Source organism: Phocoena phocoena, chromosome 17, assembly GCF_963924675.1.
Source record: "Phocoena phocoena chromosome 17, mPhoPho1.1, whole genome shotgun sequence".
Classification (NCBI taxonomy): domain Eukaryota; kingdom Metazoa; phylum Chordata; class Mammalia; order Artiodactyla; family Phocoenidae; genus Phocoena; species Phocoena phocoena.
Window position 1 is genome coordinate 61,378,528 of NC_089235.1, and position 21,029 is coordinate 61,399,556.

Genomic DNA, 21,029 nt, shown 5'->3' on the forward strand with positions numbered 1-21,029 from the left:
GTCAGTGGTTCACAAAAAGAAATAACAGGAAGAAAAAGTATGGCTGGAACCAGAGGCTTGAACATCATTAAGATCCTTTGCCTCTCTCCCCTTCTTAGTTCTCTCTGTTAGCTCCCTTTCTCTGTGGGCTCTAATGGCTTTAGGTTCACATTTTTATAGTTTTTCATTGAACAAAAAAAGAAAATTCAAGTAATTCCAAATGCACAAATCCTAAAGAAGGTATCTCATTGAATACCTTGGAATAGCAATGGGGAAGGGTTGAGGCTGGCAGAAAGAGAGGCTATTAGTATCAGCTCCCATTGGAACTACGTGTTGAGTTTGGGGTGGAATGGGAGAGAGTAGTTCCTTAAAAGGAGGAGGTGCTTACCAGACTAAAAGGAAGAGTTTTGGGTAAATCAAGCAATTTTATCTATAACTATGTGGGTTGAAATAAACTTCTACAAGCTTAGTTAATAGTACTCTTTGAATTTTTATATAAACTGCATGAGTCTAGACAATGTTTCTTCAACATGTTACGTACATTTTTAGCCTCTGTGACTTTTCCAATACAATTTCTTTTTTTTTTTTAACATCTTTATTGGGGTATAATTGCTTTACAATGCTGTGTTAGTTTCTGCTTTATAACAAAGTGAATCAGTTATACATATACATATGTTCCCATATCTCTTCCCTCTTGCGTCTCCCTCCCTCCCACACTCTCTATCCCACCCCTCCAGGCGGTCACAAAGCACCGAGCTGATCTCCCTGTGCTATGCGGCTGCTTCCCACTAGCTATCTACCTTACGTTTGGTAGTGTATATATGTCCATACCTCTCTCTCGCTTTGTCACAGCTCACCCTTCCCCCTCCCCATATCCTCAAGTCCGTCCTCTAGTAGGTCTGTGTCTTTATTCCTGTCTTACCCCTAGGTTCTTCATGACATTTTTTTTTTCTTAAATTCCATATATATGTGTCAGCATATGGTATTTGTCTTTCTTTTTCTGACTTACTTCACTCTGTATGACAGACTCTAGGTCTATCCACCTCATTACAAATAGCTCAATTTCGTTTCTTTTTATGGCTGAGTAATATTCCATTGTATCTATGTGCCACATCTTCTTTATCCATTCATCCGATGATGGGCACTTAGGTTGTTTCCACCTCCGGGCTCCAATACAATTTCTTATGTCTAAAATATCCTACATGTTCTCTCTGCCTAGGTGTGTCTACAAGACCTAATTGAACTTACTGCTTCTTGGCCTTTCCTGAGCTTAAAAGATGACATTTGATGACTGTGCCATGTTTATACAAATCAATTGGCACTAAGTATATCCTGTTTGATGTTAGCAATTGCTCTTTCACATGTATATCCTGTCTTCCCAAATGGAGTATAACCATCCTCAGAATAGATGTATTTAAACTCAGTTACAGAGATGATTGCTGCTGGCTATTATTATTGTTAAATCCCTATTTTATGGTTTACTAGATTTGAAGAGAGAGAGAAATTTGGCAAACAACAACAAGAAAGTCAAAGAATTAGAATATAGTTGTATTCGATATCAACAGTCATAAATATAATAATTGAAGTGATAACAGCCACTGTTGTGAACTTTGATCAAGGGAAAAAGAATAGTAAAAGTTTATCAGAGAGTTTGGCTATCAATTTAGGAAAATCTTCAGAGGTGCTAAGTATTTTGAAAAGAGCTACTTCCAGAGCTATCTCTGCATTGGTAAAGGAGTATAGAGTTCTCTGTTTTTCAAGTCCTTTCTTTCACACTCATCTCTACACCTGAGCATAAATACCTTTGTGTTTGACAGGGATGGTTTCACAATTAGCAAATTAAAATAACCTAAGACTACACTCTTGAGAGCAATGATGGTTTGCCACTGTGTCTCTTGTTTAAAACTGGGTATAAAGTACATTGTATTGAATACTCTAATTTGGCACTCAAATATTTTTTCAATAAATTAACAAATTAGATTTTCATCATATGAATAAAATACTGAAGATAGTCTATTGAATAAGATGCTTAGTAAAATAGGTAGAATAAGAAAGCATGGATATATAAATTAAAACTTCATAGAATATTTTTCATCACAGGTCTAGAATAAGGATTTCAAAATTGTTTCTTGGTCTGAATCCTTTTTTTCCATAATACTAATTCATTAAAAATACTTAACAACTTGTGTAGGTCTCTGGACGGACCAGAAGAGATAGTGGGTCTGAACTCATGTGGATAGTTTTAACTCCCATCCAATCTTTCACATCAAGTCTTTAAACAACAAAATTGACTAAGTTTTGGCTTCCTCCTGGGAAGAACGTGCAGAGCTGGAGGATGTAGAGAGCTGGAATGAGTGATGTTCTCAAACTTCTGACAAAAAAGAACAGAACTAAATTCAAATCCATGACTTTTAAAAAACCCATTAGATGTACACCACCAATAGTGAACTCCAAGGTAAATGATGGACTTTAGGTGATACTGATGTGTCAGTGTAGGTTCAATTGTAACAAACCTACTACTCTGTTCTGCTCTGGTGGGGGGACGTTGATAATGAGGGAGGCCATGCATGTGTGTGGGCAGGGAATAAATGGGAAATCTCTGCACCTTCCTCAATTTTCTGTGAACCTAAAACTGTTCTTATACAATAATCTTAATTTAAAACAGGCAAACACTCATTGGAGACCTGAGGTCACACAACAAATAACAGACCCGAAATCTAAGAAGAGCTAGTGATTCCAGGGAGAGAGGACATACAAATATGTGTTTACCTGGAGTAGATGTAACTGGACACTAGTAAGAAGAGCTCTTAGTAGTTGGAGAATTGATGAAGGCTGTGTGTGGGCTGGTGGAACAGTGTGAGACTCCTGGGTGCTGCAGAAACTGGGGGAGTCTGCACCATTTTGTTGGTTTGCAACCTCAGGAGTTTCCTGGGTGAAATCTGAAATTGGCCCCCATACATGGAAGGCAAGGAGAGACCAAAGAAAGAGGAAGAAAGATCACTCCAAATTGGTAGGTGGCAGGTTTAAGAAGCAAGGGAACTCATATACAAGTCTTGTCTTGGGTGACTGCAAGATGAGTAGAGCTCTGGTCCCACCCACAAGAATCTTAAAAGCTTATGCAGAGGACTTAACAGGATTTAGTCACATATTCAGTCCAGATGGTCTCAATGACACGTTGCCTTTTTAAGCCTGAGTCCTTGAAAACAGTCCCACTCTGAGAATGGTGGGCAGAGCGTATGTTCCAAGGACAGGCTGAGTGAGAAGCCTCTGATTGCCCAGGTCCAGCTCTTAGGTCAACTGGGGGTCACATCCTTTGGGCCATGTCCTCTAACACTTTTGCAGGCTCTTTCTCCATGAACCCCACTGAGCATTCTCAGAATAGATCAGAAAGAACTGTAAGATCTTGGAGGGAGGGGCAGTAGCCCTACAGGGAGAACAAGACACCTCACCCAAAAGAACAAAAGCATTAATCTGGGGAAAGGGTAGAACTGCTGGCTTTAGGATATCAGGAAGCACTCCTTGCAGCTGAGGAAAGGGAACAGGAGGGGGGATAAATCTATTCTGGGGAGAAAGCGCAGAATTAAGTGCTGAACCCAGAACTGCAGCCAGGGGAGGGGCAGGAAAACTGAGAACGCCACACACCCCAGGGACACAGGCGTGCTCAAGGGCATTAATCAGAACGGCGGTGACTGCACTTCTCACCCCCCGACCATGAAGCTGAGAAACTCCAAATGACAACAGCAAAATACCGCTGGGTGAGGGTTGGGAGAGGAATGAGACTGTGCAAAGAGAACCAGTGTGAGGCACAACTCAACATCAACCACCTGAGAAACAAGCATCTGTAGGGATTGGAAACCTGTGATGCACTGCGTATAGCCGTAGCAGCAACGGCAGCAACAAGTCACAAAACTAGTCCAGTCGCTAACTGGATTAATGGAAAGGCTTCCTTTACAATTCTAGCAGAAGGAAAGGCATGCCCATATCCAGGTATAAAAACTATTTACCTCAGCTCCAATGACCTACCCAATATATTTGGCTGTAACAAAAAATCATGAGACAGACAAACAAGCAAGAAAAATATTAGCACATTCTCAAGTGACAGAGTAATCATCAGAAAAGACAAAGTCAGTGGTTAAGACAGTATGAAACAGGATAGTACTGGCACAGAAACAGACACGCAAACCAAAGGAGCAAAGCAGAGAGCCCAGAAATGAATTAACACTTACGTGGTCAATAAATTCAGAGGCAAGAATATACAGTGGGGAAAAGACAGCCACTTCAATGCATGGTGTTGGGAAAACTTGACAACTGCATGCAAAAGGATGAAACTGGACTATTTTCTCACACCATAGACAAAAATAAACTCAAAATGGGTTAAAGACTTAAATGTGAGACCTGAAACCACAACACTCCTAGAAGAAAACATAGGCAGTATGACCTTTGACATCAGTCTTAGCAATATTTGGGGGGATATGTATCCTCAGGCAAGGGAAACAAAAGCAAGAATAAACAAATGGGACTATGTCAAACTACAAAGTTTTTTTGCACAGCAAAAGAAACTATCAACAAAGGAAAAGGTCACCTACTGAATGGGAGAAGATGTTTGCAAATGATGTATCCGTTAGGGGGTAAATATCCCAAATATGCAAAGGACTCACACAACTCAAAGTAAAGAAAAACAAACAATCCAATTAAAAAATGGACAGAGGACCTGAATAGACATTTTCCCAAATAAGACATACAGATGCCCAACAGACACATGAAAAGATGCTCAACATCAATAATCATCAGGGAGCGCTTCCCTGGTGGCGCAGTGGTTGAGAGTCTGCCTGCCGATGCAGGGGACGCGAGTTCGTGCCCCGGTCCGGGAAGATCCCACATGCCGTGGAGCGGCTGGGCCCGTGAGCCATGGCCGCTGAGCCTGCGCATCCGGAGCCTGTGCTCCGCAATGGGAGAGGCCACAACAGTGAGAGGCCCGTGTTCCGCAAAAAATAAAAATAAAAAATAATCATCAGGGAAATGCAAATCAAAACCTCAATGAGGTATCACTTCACAGCAGTCTAGCATCAACATATATACACTACTGAATGTAAAATAGTTGGCTGGTGGGAAGCAGCAACATAGCACGGGGAGATCAGCTCCGTGCTTTGCAATGACCTAGCGGGGTGGGATAGGGAGGGTGGGAGGGAGGCTTAAGAGGGAGGGGATATGGGAATATATGTATGCATATGGCTGATTCACTTTGTTGTACAACAGAAACTAACACAGTATTGTGAAGCAATTATACTCCAATAAAGATCTATTAAAATAAAAAAATAGTTGATCTAAGGAAAAAAAACCAAAAAACAACAAGTGTTGAGGATGTGGAGAAAAGGGAATCCTTGTGCACTGCTGGTGGGAATGCAAGTTGGTGCAGCCATTATGCAAAGAAGTTTGCCGGTGCCTCAAAAAATTAAAAGTAGGACTACCGTACAATTCAGCAATCCCACTTCTGGATATTTTTCTGAAGAAAACAAAAACACTAAGTTGAAAAGGTACATGTACCCATATGTTTATTGCAGCAGTGTTTACAATAGCCAAGATATGGAAGCAACCTAACTGCTATCAGTAGATGAATGGATCAAGGGGATGCGGTATATATACAGTTGAATATTATTCAGCTATAAAGAAGAATGAAATCATACCATTTGTGACAACATGGGTGGACCTAGAGGATAATATTCTAAGTGAAATAAGACAGAGAAAGACAAATGGCATATGATTTCACTTATATATGTTATCTAAAAAACAAAACAAATGAGCAAACATAAAAAAACAAAAGCAGAGTCAGTCAGATACAGGGAACAAACGGGTGGTTGCCAGAGGGAGGAGGATTTGGGGAAGTATGGGGATGAATGGAATAGGTGAGGGGGATTAAGGGGTACAAATTTCCAGTTACAAAATGAATGAGTCACAGGGATGAAATGTACAGCATGGGGGATATAATCACTAATAATGTAATATCTTTGTATGGTGATAGGTGGTAACTAGACTTATCGTGGTGGTCATTTTGTAATGTATAGAAATATCAACTCATTATGTTGTACACCTGGAGCTAATATCATGTTGTAGGTCAACTATACTTCAAAACAAACTCAGAAATTCATAGGAAATGAGTTGTGGCTACCAGACACCAGGGTGGGGGTGGGTAGAGGGAGGGGGAATTGGACGAATGTGGTCAAAAGGTGCAAACTTGCAGTTATAAAATAAATAAGTACTAGGGATGTCATGTACAACATGATTAACATAATTAACACTGCCATATATTACACATGAAAGTTGTTAAGAGTAACTCCTAAGAGTTCTCATCGCAAGAAAAACTATCTTTTTCCTTTATTTTGTATCTATATGAGATGATGCATGTTCACTAAAGGTATTGTGATAATCATTTCATGATGTATAAGTCAAATCATTATGCTTTGCACCCTAAACTTATACAGTGCTGTGTGTTGATTGTATCTCAAGAAAACTAGAAGCAAAAAAAGACTGTGTGGTACTGGTGAAAAGATAGACTTACAGATAAATGGAACAGAATAGAGAGTCCAGAAATATACCCACAGAAATATAATCAACTGATTTTTGACAAAGACGCAAAGGCAATTAAAGAAGCAATGCTCGTCTTTTCAACCAATCCTATGGGAACAAGTGGATGACCATATGTAAAAAAAATAAAAAACCAAAAGAGGACTTCAATACATATCTCACATCTTATGTAAAAATTCACTCAGTTATCAAGGTTAATATCAACAGTACTTAGTCATGCTGATGTCATCTGCACCTGGTATGATGTGAGAAGGGCCATTACCTATGTGATATTCTCTCTCCAAATCCATAACATCATCTGTTCACGAGAAAACAGACAGACTGAAATTGAGGCATATTTTACAAAATAGCTCACTAGGGATGTTATATATTGGCTTTTCAATGATTCTGTTAAGTCTAAAACTATTTCACAATTAAAAGTTTTGAAAAAGAGAAACTGACATGAATTTACATATTCTATTTCCCTTGGAGGGGAAGCTTGAGGCAGACTGAACCCAAAGGAGCAGCAGGTAAGCCAATCAAACTAACATTTGAAGGATTTATATCTGATACCGTTAACTACCAAACTTTTCTTAAACTTAGCTGATATATGAGGCCATTTCATTTTCTGTGCACAAGAACTTTGGTGGAAGACCTGGAACTTCTGAAGGGAACATGATGGCTGTTAGTTAACCCCTGTCCTCCGACTTAACGACTTCAGCACTTAATTTCCACAGTATTTTCCACTCCCCGTATTGCAGCCTTGGGACTGATTCTCCAGGTTTGTGCCTCTTGACTTTACCTCTGCGTTTTATTTCCCCAGATTTATGAGTTCGTGTGACATTTACCTGGATCTACCCTTCTGTCAAAGCGGCCATAATGATCTGGTTTCACAAAGGTAAGGTTGATCTGTGTTACATTCTAAATCACAGAAAAGTGAGAGAAAAGAGAAACACACACTGTGAAAGGATGGGGTGTAATGGACCCTGTTCCCAGTCATATCCTGTTCTCGGGAACTGCAGCTGATGAAGAGAGACCCTCACTAGCCATGTATTGAATATTTACACCAGTCCTCACCTAGGACAACCAGAGCCTCTCTGCTAGGAATTTGACATTTTGAACTAAAAGATACAGAAATATAAGACTAGGAGAAAGTGTAGGAACTTCTGCCATCAAGGAGCCCAGCGTTATCTTAATTCTACCGTTTCTGAGGCTTGGATACAACCTGTATTATTACCTGTAGCTGTTCTGGCAAATTACCACAAACTGGGTGGTTTAAAAGAACGGATATTAATTCTCTCATAGTCCTGGAGGGCAGGTCCAAAATCAAGATATCAGTAGGGCTGCACTCCCTACAGAGGCTCTAGGGGAGAATCTCTCTGTTCCTTTCTTCCCTAGCTTGTGGCTTATTGGCTTGTAACCACATCACTCCCATCTGTGCCTCTGTCTGCACATCGTCTTCTCTTCTGTCTTTCCCCTCTATGTGTCTCTTATAAACACACTTGCCACTGGATTTAGGGCCCACCTGGATAATCCAGGATGATTTTATCGTCTCAAGAGTCTTAATTACACATGCGAAGAAAGAGCCTTTTTCTAAATTAAGTAACGTTCACAGGTTCTGGAGATTATGACATAAACATATTTTGGGCAGGGGCACCACTCAACCAAATACACATGCTTCCAATTAACTTTTCCTTAAGTAGTGCCAGTTTCTATTACTTGAAACCCAAAGAACTTAGGTAGTTTGGTCTCTTGATGCTAGTGGCAGTAATTATAAGTTGTTTGTGCCATCTCTACACTAAGCTTGACTTCAGAAGTTCTCCAACTTTAGTGTAGTAAAAATTACTTTGGAACTTGTTAAAAATGCAGGTTTCTGCCCTCCGTTCCAGAGTTTCTCAATAAATTGGTCCAGGAATCTTCATTTTTAACAATTCCCAGATGGTCCTGATGATAAAAGAAAGGGAAAATTGTGAAAGCTCAGACCCATTCATGTCCCATTCACATACAAGCAAGAGGAAAAGCGATGAAAAATAATTTGAAAACTTTAATGATATTGTTTATATAGTAAAAACATAAAATCTTTTAAATAAGGTACATTCAGTTTCTCAGAGCATCTAATATTCAGATAATTTATATTTCATACACTTTCCAACATTAAACAATTGACTAAATAATGCATTTTCTATAAAATGATAATTCAGTTTACACAGGTAAAAGTATATTACAAAAATACTCTACACAGGAAGAATGGCAGTACCTATTAGGAAATGTTACAAATATTCTGTTAAAAAATATATTTTATCTCTTTCATTTGTCATAATAATAAACAGAATATATATTTTTTTCTTTCTAAAATTAAGTCTTACACAGTTTCCCTTCAGGATGGTAATATGTACAAACCTTATATCTGAATGGATATAAATAGCAAATACTATAATAGTGTTACAGATATATTAGTAACTTTTACAGAAAAAAATGGCTTTCTAATAAAAGCCTCTAGTACAGCTGAATTCTCAAAGCTATTTAAGTTAGACATTCTCATGTTTAGTAAGGCACAATGGAGTCTAGTTTCTTATTTCCAGTTGAATTACTGCAAGCAGTAACAAGAAAAAATATAGTCAGTAGATATTGGACCAAATCTGTTAGTTGGATAAATTATTTGGGATTGATTAAACTTTGGGGGGAGATGTGAGTTCTTTCTCCACACCATAGTTTCTTTTCAGGCCCTGTGGCCAAATCTAGTCCTTGGTGATGAGAAAGAAATCATTGTACCCTCCTCAAGCGCCTGAGAAACAGTTTACTCATTTATTGGGTCTGGTCCATGGTGAGGAAACAGCTCAATGACCATTTCCGGTTATAAGCAGCTTATCTTTAATGATTGGACCTGGTTCCCTATCATTTCTAAAAATAGCTTCTGATATAATCTGTACATGGTGAAGCTGTGAAGGAACCTGATGGTCTTCTTCAGACTCTGAGTGACAGTTTTGGGGAAGTGGTATGTCTTCAAGTGCTTTAGGGCATGCATCAGGCCCTTGCGGGTGTCTTGGTCATCATTTTTTATTCGCCAGAGGCTGAGAAGCTTCAGGATTTGATCACTTGATTTGCACGTCTTCATTGTTTTCTCAATGTCTTCTGTCGTCACTTTCTTCCCCGGCAAGCTTTCCATCAGCCTTAGAAGCTGCTCGAAGGTGAGGTTCATGTGCCCTACGTGCCTCTGCACGCTCTTTTCACAGAGTTCGATATCTGCATAAAGCAAAAGGCCAGAGACGTTCACGTAATCCACCCAAAGCCGCCGTAAAACTTCCCTGAGGCAAAAGGAGGTTCCCCAGAATTTCATAACTTTAAGGATAACCTCCTCCTTTCCTTTTGGGAGGGCTTAAGTAATGCTGGTTATTTCTGAGAATTGAGTTAAATAGTATCTTGTGTTACACTAGGATAATATGCTTCCTATATTCTAGGCATCCAACACAGCTTTGTGAAAAGCCCAAATTTGGAAAATAACAGTGGGAAACTACAGACACACCGTTTTCTAAGAAAATTTGGAGAAATTAAAAGTGTAACCTTTTAGGAAAAACACAAAGTTAGCTATTTTATAATACAAACTTTCATTAACTGATACCCAATATATGTGCTATTTGAAGAATTAGGTCCTTCAAACGGTCTTTAATAAATAGCACCAGGAGATCGTCAGCACAAAGGAGGAGCCGTGAAAACCCAATAATATGAGGCCAAAGAACAGTAGGATACACATGGCCTGGAGAATATTTCAGTAATGAGCTAGGACATAAACATAAGAGGCAATAAATAATGTTTCTATTGATGACATGAGTCATTTATTATCTGTGGGCCCGAAGGCAAGTCTGTTCATCTTTCTGGGCTGAAATGTCCTCATTTATAAAATAGGAAATTGGGTCCCTTCCAATTCTAACAGTCTCTGATTCTCTCCTTCCCTCTCTTTTTGCTTCAGGGCTAATTATACTTTCAAAGAATACATTTTGTTTGCCAAAAACAGGAGACAAGTTTACTCTTTGCACAAGTGAAACCATTCAACTATTAAAGCTGTTAGTCGCCTAAAATCTGTTGCCTCAGTTTCAGATGTTTGAGGCTTTAAGGTTGTGTAGGACTCCTCAGTCATTTAACTACATGTGAAGAGCAGAATGGATTTCTCCTTGACACTGTCTGCATTATGAAAACGCTCCCTCATTTTTTCTGCCATGTCCTCCCAATGCTAATTAAAGTCAGAACTTTTTCTACTGTGTATCCTAAAGCTTATAGTCCACACTGGATGAAACTTACTTCCTTTTCCCCTCCGATTGTGTCCCATCATAACACACAAACACACACACACACACACACACACACACAGTTTCTAAAGGAGATTCTCCAAGAAACTCAAACACTTTACAGACCTTATCTCATTAATCCTCACAACACATGCTATTAAAATGGTAATCTTAAAATAGGCTGTGTTCAGATGCAGAGAACAAACGTATGGACACCAAGGGGGGAAAGTGGCAGGTGGTGGTGGTGGGATGAATTGGGAGATTGGCATTGACATGTATACACTAATATGTATAAAATAGATCAATAAGTAAATAAATTTTTTAAAATAAAAGTAAAATAAAATAGGCTGTGTTGTGAGGATTAATGAGAGGATACCTGTAAGACGCTTAGAGGCTCTCTGGAGAGAATTACCACGTAAATCCAACATAGTTTCCTGGTAGAAATGCAAAGTAAGATCTAAAGTGGTTAAAGAACTTCTAGATAGGCCAGAAGGGATGCTCCTAAAACTGCTAAGGGGATCCAGAGTCAGATTTCCTGAGGTCTAGTCCCACATTTGAAATGTATTATCTCTCCCTTTAGAGAGACACTTGAAAAAGAAATTGGGGAGTAGAGGAGGTGAGAACCAAACCTCACATGACTGCTCTAGGAATAGCATATCCACTATCACTTGATGAATACGTTTTCAGTCCAACAGTAATTCCCAAAGGGAAACATCATCCACACAACTAAACAGGTACATAGTCCTGTTTCTGTTGTAGGACCGACAGGCGTTCTGATTTCTGATCGAGTTGTTTAATTTCAGGTTCCCATACCTTGGATGATCTTCTTGACCATATCTTGGTCTTTGTTTTGATGCTTCCATAACTTCAGCAGCTGGAAAGTCTGTTCTCGTGAGCTGTGTCGTCGTTTTATCCGATCTATGCTCTCTGCGTTCACTTTGGTGCCAGGCAAATTGTCTACCAGGACACTGAGCCAGTTCGGGGTAAGCTTTGTAGGAACAGCAAACCTAAAGAATGACTCCTCACACAGGGTCATGTCTAAAGGAAGGTGGGAGAACCAAGAAGATTTACTCAATAATTGGATTCTTGGATGTCTAAGGGACAAAAATAATAATAATAATAGTAATAATAAAAACCAACACAGTTGAGTTTTCCAGGATATTGCATGCTAAAATGAGAAGTTTGAATAAAATCAATCTTCTGTTGCCTGGTCTTAGTGGCAGATCACCAATCCAACTGGGTTCATGTCCTTTCTAATGTTCTTTTAGAGCATTTTGTGGGGGGAGAGTTTAACAAACGTCTAATAAGAATGTATTACTGCTATAAATAACTTACAGCAAAAATTCTATATATATAGATAGCATAATGTGTACATATATGTTAATATATACATGAACATATTTTAATGTAACTGTGAAATATTTTGTTAAAGCTTTAGCTGGTGTCTACAGGTTACTTCAAGATCAGTGTCAAATCACTGTCTTTAAGGGAGCTTGAAAAGTAATCTGAAATAGTGTATTATTTTCTGCACAGACACATAGTTTACCTTTGGGAACAAGGATGGATACAGATGTATAAGCGTACATTAAGTGGGAAAATAATCAAACACAAAAACATGTCATTTAGAAAAGAAGTGCAATGGCCTGAGTGTCTGGGTAGGGTTGGTATATCCCAGGGATTAATAGTTTGTTTTTGGATTCATTAGGTCTGGGTTTGAATCCTGACTCTGCCATTCAAGTTCATACATTAACTTGAACAAACTTTACAGTATTTTTATAAAGATTGAAGCCCATATAGCAAAAGTGTCTGGCATATAGTAAGTGCTCAAAGAATGATAGAAATAAAAGTATAAATGAATTAAAGAGGATGTTAGAGGTCACTCTTCTTCTATCCCTTCCCTCGTTCCATTATTTAATAAGAAAGCAGAAAAGCTGAATGACTTATCTAAGATTTTTACAACACAGTGAAAGAATGTTGGAACTGGGTTTGAATCTTCAATCTCCCAACCCACATTCCTATGTTTTATATACTTCTATGTCACACAAAAAGATGTTTGGGGAGAGTCAAGCTGATTAAATGCTAAAAGGTCAATCCTCCTTGGTGTGACGAGTCCTTGGTAGAAGGTCTGAGGTTAGTGTGGTGGTAGGAGTGACAAGGTGAGGACAGTAACCTAATTAGTACCATTACCAACATGAGGTACATTCAGGTAACTTGAGCTTGGAGCTACTGACCTTTCCTGAATAAAGAGTTTAAGACAAGTACAGGAACTTAGAACTTCCATGCAACAGATGCAGTAATACCATAGGTAACAAAGCCAATATTGCATTTCTAATTTGTCATCTATGTATGTCACTATGCTTCTTTGTTGCCAATTTATACTTTGGCTAATAATACAGATATTCTTAAAAGTGATAAAAATGCATAGCTTAAAAAATTCTGCAATTTGGACTCTGATCATCGAACCTTAAACAAAATCTTTACACCACCCCGTTCTCCGTGGGTAACATTTGATTCAAGTGTGAAAGTCAGGGTTTGGAGCATGATTGTGAGAAGATGGGGACTTTTTGAAAGATTTTGAGTTGTGGCTTTAGCGATGAGGCACAGGGAATAGTCTTAGTTGGTTAAAATTCAAGAAGGGGAAAATACAAGTTTGACTAAGAAGGGCTGGAGGGTCTTGTATTCAACTCAGAGGTGGTACAAAGACTGATATTTTGAAACATAATTACCTATTCCACACTTGTGAGTCGGTTCACCGTTTCCAGAACATACATTGTCATGTGTTGCATTTCCTTTCTTAGTTAGAAGGAGCCCAAGTGCACTGCAGTTTGTGTGCTTTCTACAGGGTGCTTTAGATGACGTCTCATTGGAGAAGAACCCATCTGGACAACTTTCGCAAACTGTATTTCGCTCCGGGGTTCCTACAGAAAATACCAAGCCATTTAGCACATTCTTCTCAAATACTTTCGCAGCAGATACCATCTTTTTTTTTTTTTACATCTTTATTGGAGTATAATTGCTTTACAGTGGTGTGTTAGTTTCTGCTTTATAACAAAGTGAATCAGTTATACATATGCATATGTTCCCATATCTCTTCCCTCTTGCCTCTCCCTCCCTCCCACCCTCCCTATCCCACCCCTTCAGGCGGTCACAAAGCACCGAGCTGATCTCCCTGTGCTATGCGGCTGCTTCCCACTAGCTATCTATTTTACGTTTGGTAGTGTATATATGTCCATGCCTCTCTCTCACTTTGTCACAGCTTACCCTTCCCCCTCCCCATATCCTCAAGTCCATTCTCTAGTAGGTCTGTGTCTTTATTCCTGTCTTACCCCTAGGTTCTTCAATGACATTTTTTTTTTCTTAAATTCCATATGTTTGGATAAGCCTTTTCACTTGGTTTTTACTGCTACTATTATATTGCACAAAACTTGAGGCATTTTCATTTTTCACTTCATTAGACAGAACAAAACTTCTAGAGTTAGCCCCTTAGGCAGTCTCCCCTACTTGTAATACAAACACAAATGTGTTTTGTTGTTACCTACAAGCACAAAATTGGGGAGGAAAGAAAAGAAGGGTATGATGTTCAATTAGTCCTGCCTGTGCTAAACTGTCAGTAAGATCTTTTTGTCAACCATAATCTCCACACAATTATTCCTGGGAAATCATGAAGGTAACTGCTGTGTAACTGCTGTAATATCATTCTTTGAAATCAGTACCCATGGAATGCTGCATCGTTAAATTCCAATCAGTTCCTACTGAAGTTCCTTCTTTGCTGAATCCTAATCGTGAAGCAACTCATAAGTATGCTAACCTTGAGAAGTAAAACTTTACAACATTATAATAAACTTTTGAAGGTGGCAATAAAGTTGACCATAGACTCAAAAGCGTAAACCTACAATTACATAGTAAATGGAAGATGATATACCATTTGCTTAAACTGTTGAGTCTGAAAAGAGCACAGTCGTTAAAATTCAGGGAAGGGTGACTGTAAGGGCATTTTATTTCATGGTGGAGAGACACTTGACAAATTTGGGTAAATCATTGGCAGGAAAACTTGAACCAGTCAACAACTAAAGATGCTATTAAAAATAAATATCTTCAAACCCTTGACTCTATGCCTGGGTAGATCATACATTACAGTGTACTTGCATATGAAAATACCTCCATCTAGTGTAAGCTAGTTGAACAGATTTAGACTTTAATATTCAAATGTAGCTTTTACAGGCCAATTCTGGCTGACACAAGATACCAAATACTAAAGGGACAAAGGAAAGCTACAGAAAGTTAATAAATTTCATTTATTAAAATTTTCAACCTCCCATCTCATTGTATCCTTTTCCAAAACCAGAAAAAAAGAGTACAATGGATCGGTTTTAGTTTCAACTCTGGCTTCTTTCTTTTCTAAAGGGATTGATGATGCATTGGCCAATAAAAATGACAGACGGTTGGCAGAAAAAAAAGAGAAGGGGGAACCATGCATGAAACCTTCACATGTTAAATGCCATTTGCAGGGTTGCAGTGACATCATCTTAGGAACCACTTTACAAAGAGGTCTATTTTTTTAAGTACTTTCTTGCTACACTCCTCTCCTTAAATGGGATCCAACTTGATACCAAATTATCCAATATCGTAAGCAGAGGTATTTGGACAGAGATTCCATGGTATTATTTCATTGCTACTATTCTGGGGATAAATGGTCTTGGACATCTGGATCCAAGTCTCCCTTTGCCAACTGCACAAAGAAGAATCTTGTCATTCTTCACATACATGTTGATGGCTTGGATGTTCTCATGTGTCCCAATGAGAAAATCATAGGTACAAGACATTCTTTCAGGTAATTTAGCCTTTAAAGTTCTCTACCAAGAGGAATCCAAGAGTTATAGAAGGAAAGTTTTTTTAATGTATTTGGAGGCTTTATGTAATGACCTTTCTGAAAACGACTCGCCTCTTTTATGACTGATAGAACTTCTTATAAAAAGATGTATCCATCTAAGTAAATGATTTTGCCTTATTAATATCAACAGAAACATACAAAGTACACTCTGGCAGGCAAAATGTGAAATAGAATGGCGAGAGGAGTTGTGCTTTTCAGTGGAGAATTCACCATGCTAGCCATAAGCAATTACATAAGAATTACAGGACTAACAGGATGAAGTACAGTTGATCCTTGAACAGTGGTGGGTTAGGGGCACCAACAGTCGGCACAGTCGAAAATCCCATTATAACTTTATAGTCAGCCCTCTGTAGCGGGGTTCTGCATTCACAGATTCAAGCAACTGTGATCATGTCGTACTGTAGTATTTACTATTGAAAGAAAATGTGCATACAAGTCGACCTGCGTAGTTCAAACCCATGTTTTCAAGGGTCAGTGTAAAATATGGAGAGGAGAAGACAATCTGGCTTCAAAACAACAACCACGGGCTTCCCTGGTGGCGCAGTGGTTGGGAGTCCGCCTGCCGATGCAGGGGACACGGGTTCGTGCCCCAGTCCAGGAAGATCCCACATGCCACGGAGCGGCTGGGCCCGTGAGCCTTGGCCGCTGAGCCTGCGCGTCCGGAGCCTGTGCTCCACAACGGGAGAGGCCACAACAGTGAGAGGCCCGCGTACCGCAAAAAAAAAAAAAACGAAGAATGATTATTAAATACGTTTTAGAATAATACTACAGAATCTTGTCTTTGGACTGGAAACCTCATATCTTCCATGAGGAACTCCTTTGTAGGTTTCTAGGGAGGGAGCAGTAAGTAAATGAATAAACGCAGTCTTCTGGCTGCCTGCTTACTTCGTTCTACAAACAAATTTTCATGCTTATGTGAGAAAAATCCTTACTACTTCCATTATTTTTCAAAACTTTCTAGTTTCCAAGCTGCATAGCCCCTGCTTAATTAATTTCCCTACATATATAAATTACTGAATTGAATTCAATGGATCTGTTTCTGTTGGATGGGCTTCCCCCTCTACATCTTGGCTTAGCTTTTGAGTCCCAAAGTATCATCCAATAAAAGCTAAGAAGTGTCACCAATTTCTTCCTCAGATACTCATACTAGAGGCATTTTAAGGAACTGTCATGCAATTTGCACCTTCTGTGATTAATTTTATAAAATTCACAACTTAGGCAACTTAGTAGTTCAATTTTTTTTTTTTTTTTGTGGTACGCAGGCCTCTCACTGTTGTGGCCTCTCCCATTGCGGAGCACAGGCTCCGGACGCGCAGGCTCAGCCGCCACGTCTTACGGGCCCAGCTGCTCCGCAGCATGTGGGATCTTCCCAGACCAGGGCACGAACCCGTGTCCCCTGCATCGGCAGGCGGGCCCTCAACCACTGCGCCACCAGGGAAGCCCAGTAGTTCAATATTTGAATATGTTTCCTTTGTAGGCCTTTAAACCTAAAATGTTTATAATCATTTAGAATCTATATTACAACTTCTTAAAGTCAAAATAGTTACAAATAATTAGCATCCTCAAAACCAATGACTGTCAACCAGGGGTGATTTTGCCATCCAGGGGACATTTGGCAATGTCTGGGACATTTTTGGTTGTCACAACTGGGGGAGGAGTGCTATTAGCATCTAGTGGCTAAAGACCAGGGATACTGCTAAACATTCTACAATGTACCAGACAGCTGCCCACAAAAAGAATTATCCAGCCCCCAAACGTTAGTAGAGCTGAGGTTGAGAAACACTGCTTCAGACTGTGTCATTGGAATCTATACGGATTACTGCTTCCTCCAGAAAAGTAGGTGAATACTCTTACTTTTCCCAGGCCAGGAGAGCATGCAGACTATACCGAAGCTTCGTGAATGTAGCAAAAAAACAAAAAAAAGTGGGTTACAACTTTAGAAAGTTCAGTGTACACTGGCCTTAACCTATGCTATTCAAAATGCAAAAAGAGAAAGTACTTTGTTTGTAGACAAGTACTTACTCTTGGCTTGACAGTCTGCTTTGTCTAAGGCAAAGGATAAGCTCATTGAAGAGATGCTGCTACCATCTTTATCCTCCCAGACACTCAACTGCCATGCCAAAGGAAGAACTAGCTTCATTTTTAATAATGAACTGCATTTCCCCTAGCCATTCTCATTTCTTACATAATTAATTATAACTACTCATTGTTAGCACGCCAGAGCCTCATTAATATCAGCATAATTACTCTCTTGGTATCAGTTAACATTTTTAATATTTGTCAGGAAGCACTGCAGTTTGAAGCTCTCCATGCTGAAGTGAAACACAGAGGCATAGCTCAGCTATAAACAGTGCAACTCGGAGTGTGTCCCTTTAAGAAACAGCAGTCAATCATGCATCTCATTAGGGAGTGATTTGCTGCATTTGAGATTTGTAACTAAATTGCCCCTTAGTGGCAAAGTGTTCCTCTGAGGAATGGTTCTTTGGCAGCCATCCAGACACATAGTACATACCTAGCAGGTTCCATTACCTTTGCAATTTGCTGTCCTGTAATGTCACCAGGACAAACATGTCCCCTTAACCTTTCCCTACTGCCTGACTTTGTGTGATGCTAATGAATTCCGCGGCACGTTGGAAGCGGATGCATACCAGCGTGTAGCACTCCAAATCCAGAGGGACAGCTCTTATGTTTCAAGCAGAACTCCAGCTCCAGGTAGCGCCCCTCCTCGCATTGGCACACGCGGTTATGGGTGCGATTGCACTCCTGCTTGACGTACTGCAGTTCCTTGCACACTGGGCTGCAGTACAGACACTCGTCGCTGGTGTGCCAGCTGTCTGTGTAGTAGTGGTCAGGACAAGGGGCACACAGGGTCTTCCGCCTCGCTGTGCAGTGCTGTTTTAGGGAGGTGCCCGGAGGACATTTATCACACATCAGCTGACGAGAGGTTTCAGGGTCATAATGAAGGTACTTTGGAGGAAAGGTTTCCTGGGTGGTCCATTTAATGGAGATGTCCAGGAACTAGAAGAAGAAAGGGAAATCGTGGCATGTTAGCATGGAAATGGGGTGGTTCTTCTGTGCAAAAGCATCATTAACCTCAAAGAGTCCTTTAATACCTGAAGCCTCATGCCCTTCCTGCCTACTGAGCTACAACCACAGAAAGTGAGTTCAGAAGCATAATTCTTGCCTCTAAGTAGCTTAATCTCAAAGACCAAGATGGCAATAGCAGCAAAACATATTAAGTAAATGTAGCTCATAGATGGCTGGAGTGGAAAGCTCATCAGAATAGAAATGATTACACTTAGATGCACCGCTAAATAACCCATGTGCCCTGAGTGACACTTTACCTCCCTGGGCTTCAGGGTTATCACTAGATTAGTGAGTTGGGTGAACTAGTGGTTCTCAGAACAGCTATACCAGAATCACCTAGACACCTTGATAACATGTAGATTCCTGACATTTATATCCCTAAACATTCTGATTCCACAGATGTGAAGTTGTGGCTGGGGACTGAAAAATCTACTGCTGTGATTCCCATGTGTGGAGCCCATACTCAATAAATATAATTTATTCACTTGACGATAGTTGTATCCCAGGCTCTGTTCTGGGCAATTGGGATACAGTAGTGAATAAAATAGTCAATAAACTCTGTCTATGGAGTTTACCATCCAACTGGGGGAGTAAGAAAATAAATAACAAATTACACATAAATTATACAATAGAAAATAAGTGTTGTAAAAAATGATCAAGTAAAAAAATTGGAAATATGGAGGGGAAGGTAGAGAGATAACAGACTTTAAATGTGGTGGTCACAGTAGCATATTTAGGACGAGATGATATTTTTCTTTTAGTTTCCCGTTCTAAGATGTAATGATTCCAAACATATGGTAAAGTAAGCAGTTGGTGATTACAGTCACTCTGATCATTCATTCACTCATGCAACAGATATGTACTGCACGCCTACCAGAAATATACCAGAAATACGCTGGTGAGTGAGATGTGATCTTGGGACTTCCCTGGAGGCGCAGTGGTTAAGAATCCGCCTGCCAAAGCAGGAGACATGGGTTTGATCCCTGGTCCGGGAAGATCCCACGTGCCACAGAGAAATTAAGCCCGTGAGCCACAACTACTGAGCCCACACGCCCCAACTACTGAAGCCCGTGGGCCTAGAGCCCGTGCTCCACAACAAGAGAAGCCACTGCGATGAGAAGCCCGCACACCGCAACGAAGATCCAATGCAGCCAAAAAGAAAAAATAAATGATAAAAGATATGATCTTTGTCTCTGTGCAGCTGGTAATCTACTGGAAGATTCCTAGAATTTTAAGACATATTTCCTCCATAACATCATATGGTGCAGTCTTGAATCTCACAGGTGAATGATGTCTAGAAAATGAAATGACCACCTCTCTTAAGGTTAATTGGGAAAAACTTCAGGGAGTAGGCAGGGTTTCAGAAGTTTCCGTCCATAATGGCCGAAGAGCTGTGTGCGTAGGAGAAAGAAGATTTTGCAGGCAAGAGTACTGCTTGGGAAGGCAGCGCCACATGGGCATTCTGTCTTGTAGTCTAGATCTCAGAAGGTCTTCAAGGGAACACTGAAGTAGTTCTTCACACTAATTAGAAGAAAAAGTGTTGTTTGTGTGTAGGGGTGGTTTGTTTGGGTTTTATTGTTTGTTTCTGGTACAGGGATCAACACCGACTGTTCTCGGGCTTTGGGAAGGTGGCAGGCCAAACAATAATTTTTTCCAAACTCTCTTCTTTGCAGAACTCAGGAAATCTCACAAAAACCCATTGACCTGGAAAAAGTGTGCCAAGCTAGGGAAACAGGACTCCCTTTTGAAAGAGGAATAACAAAGGTAAAGAAAGGCCTTTTTCATACGCATTTGGGCATTTTAATAAGTAATTCTATTCACTTCTTATTGGGACATGACAAGGGTCAGGGATGTCTGGACCTAATATGAGCTGATAAACCAGATTGAAAGAATAAAAGATCTCACCTAGGGCCATGGACTTTTTAACTGAGAGCAATTTTCAGAGTGCTGTGATGTAAGGGACTCCTAACCAACAATAAGTAAAATAGAGTGCAAAACCAGGGCTGCTTCGGTAGTATTTTCAGGACGCTCTCATGACCCGAGGGTTTTGGGGTAAAGTATGTTCTTGAATTTCCCTGGGGTTTTCTATTGGCTCAGATAAACTGGGTCAACATTAGGAGAAAGAAGTGGACCGATAACGAGTGAAAGCTCTGTGGTTTGGTCTGGATTTGTCAGAAATAGATGGAATCTGTTCGTTCAACACATATCTATTGAACATCTACCGTGTA

General features: G+C 39.9%; 1 protein-coding gene across 1 annotated transcript in view; it reads right to left on the reverse strand.

The window, feature by feature from the left end:
• Positions 1 to 8,567: 8,567 nt before the first annotated feature.
• TNFRSF11B (TNF receptor superfamily member 11b) overlaps positions 8,568 to 21,029 on the reverse strand; it is a 28,941-nt gene continuing 16,479 nt past the window's right edge. The window contains exons 2-5 of the mRNA XM_065895524.1: positions 18,363 to 18,732; positions 13,550 to 13,741; positions 11,637 to 11,861; positions 8,568 to 9,783 (exon numbers count right to left, since the gene is read on the reverse strand). Of these exons, the coding sequence (XP_065751596.1) occupies positions 9,395 to 9,783; positions 11,637 to 11,861; positions 13,550 to 13,741; positions 18,363 to 18,732 (1,176 nt within the window). The 3' untranslated portion in view covers positions 8,568 to 9,394. The remainder of the gene's footprint in view (positions 9,784 to 11,636; positions 11,862 to 13,549; positions 13,742 to 18,362; positions 18,733 to 21,029) is intronic.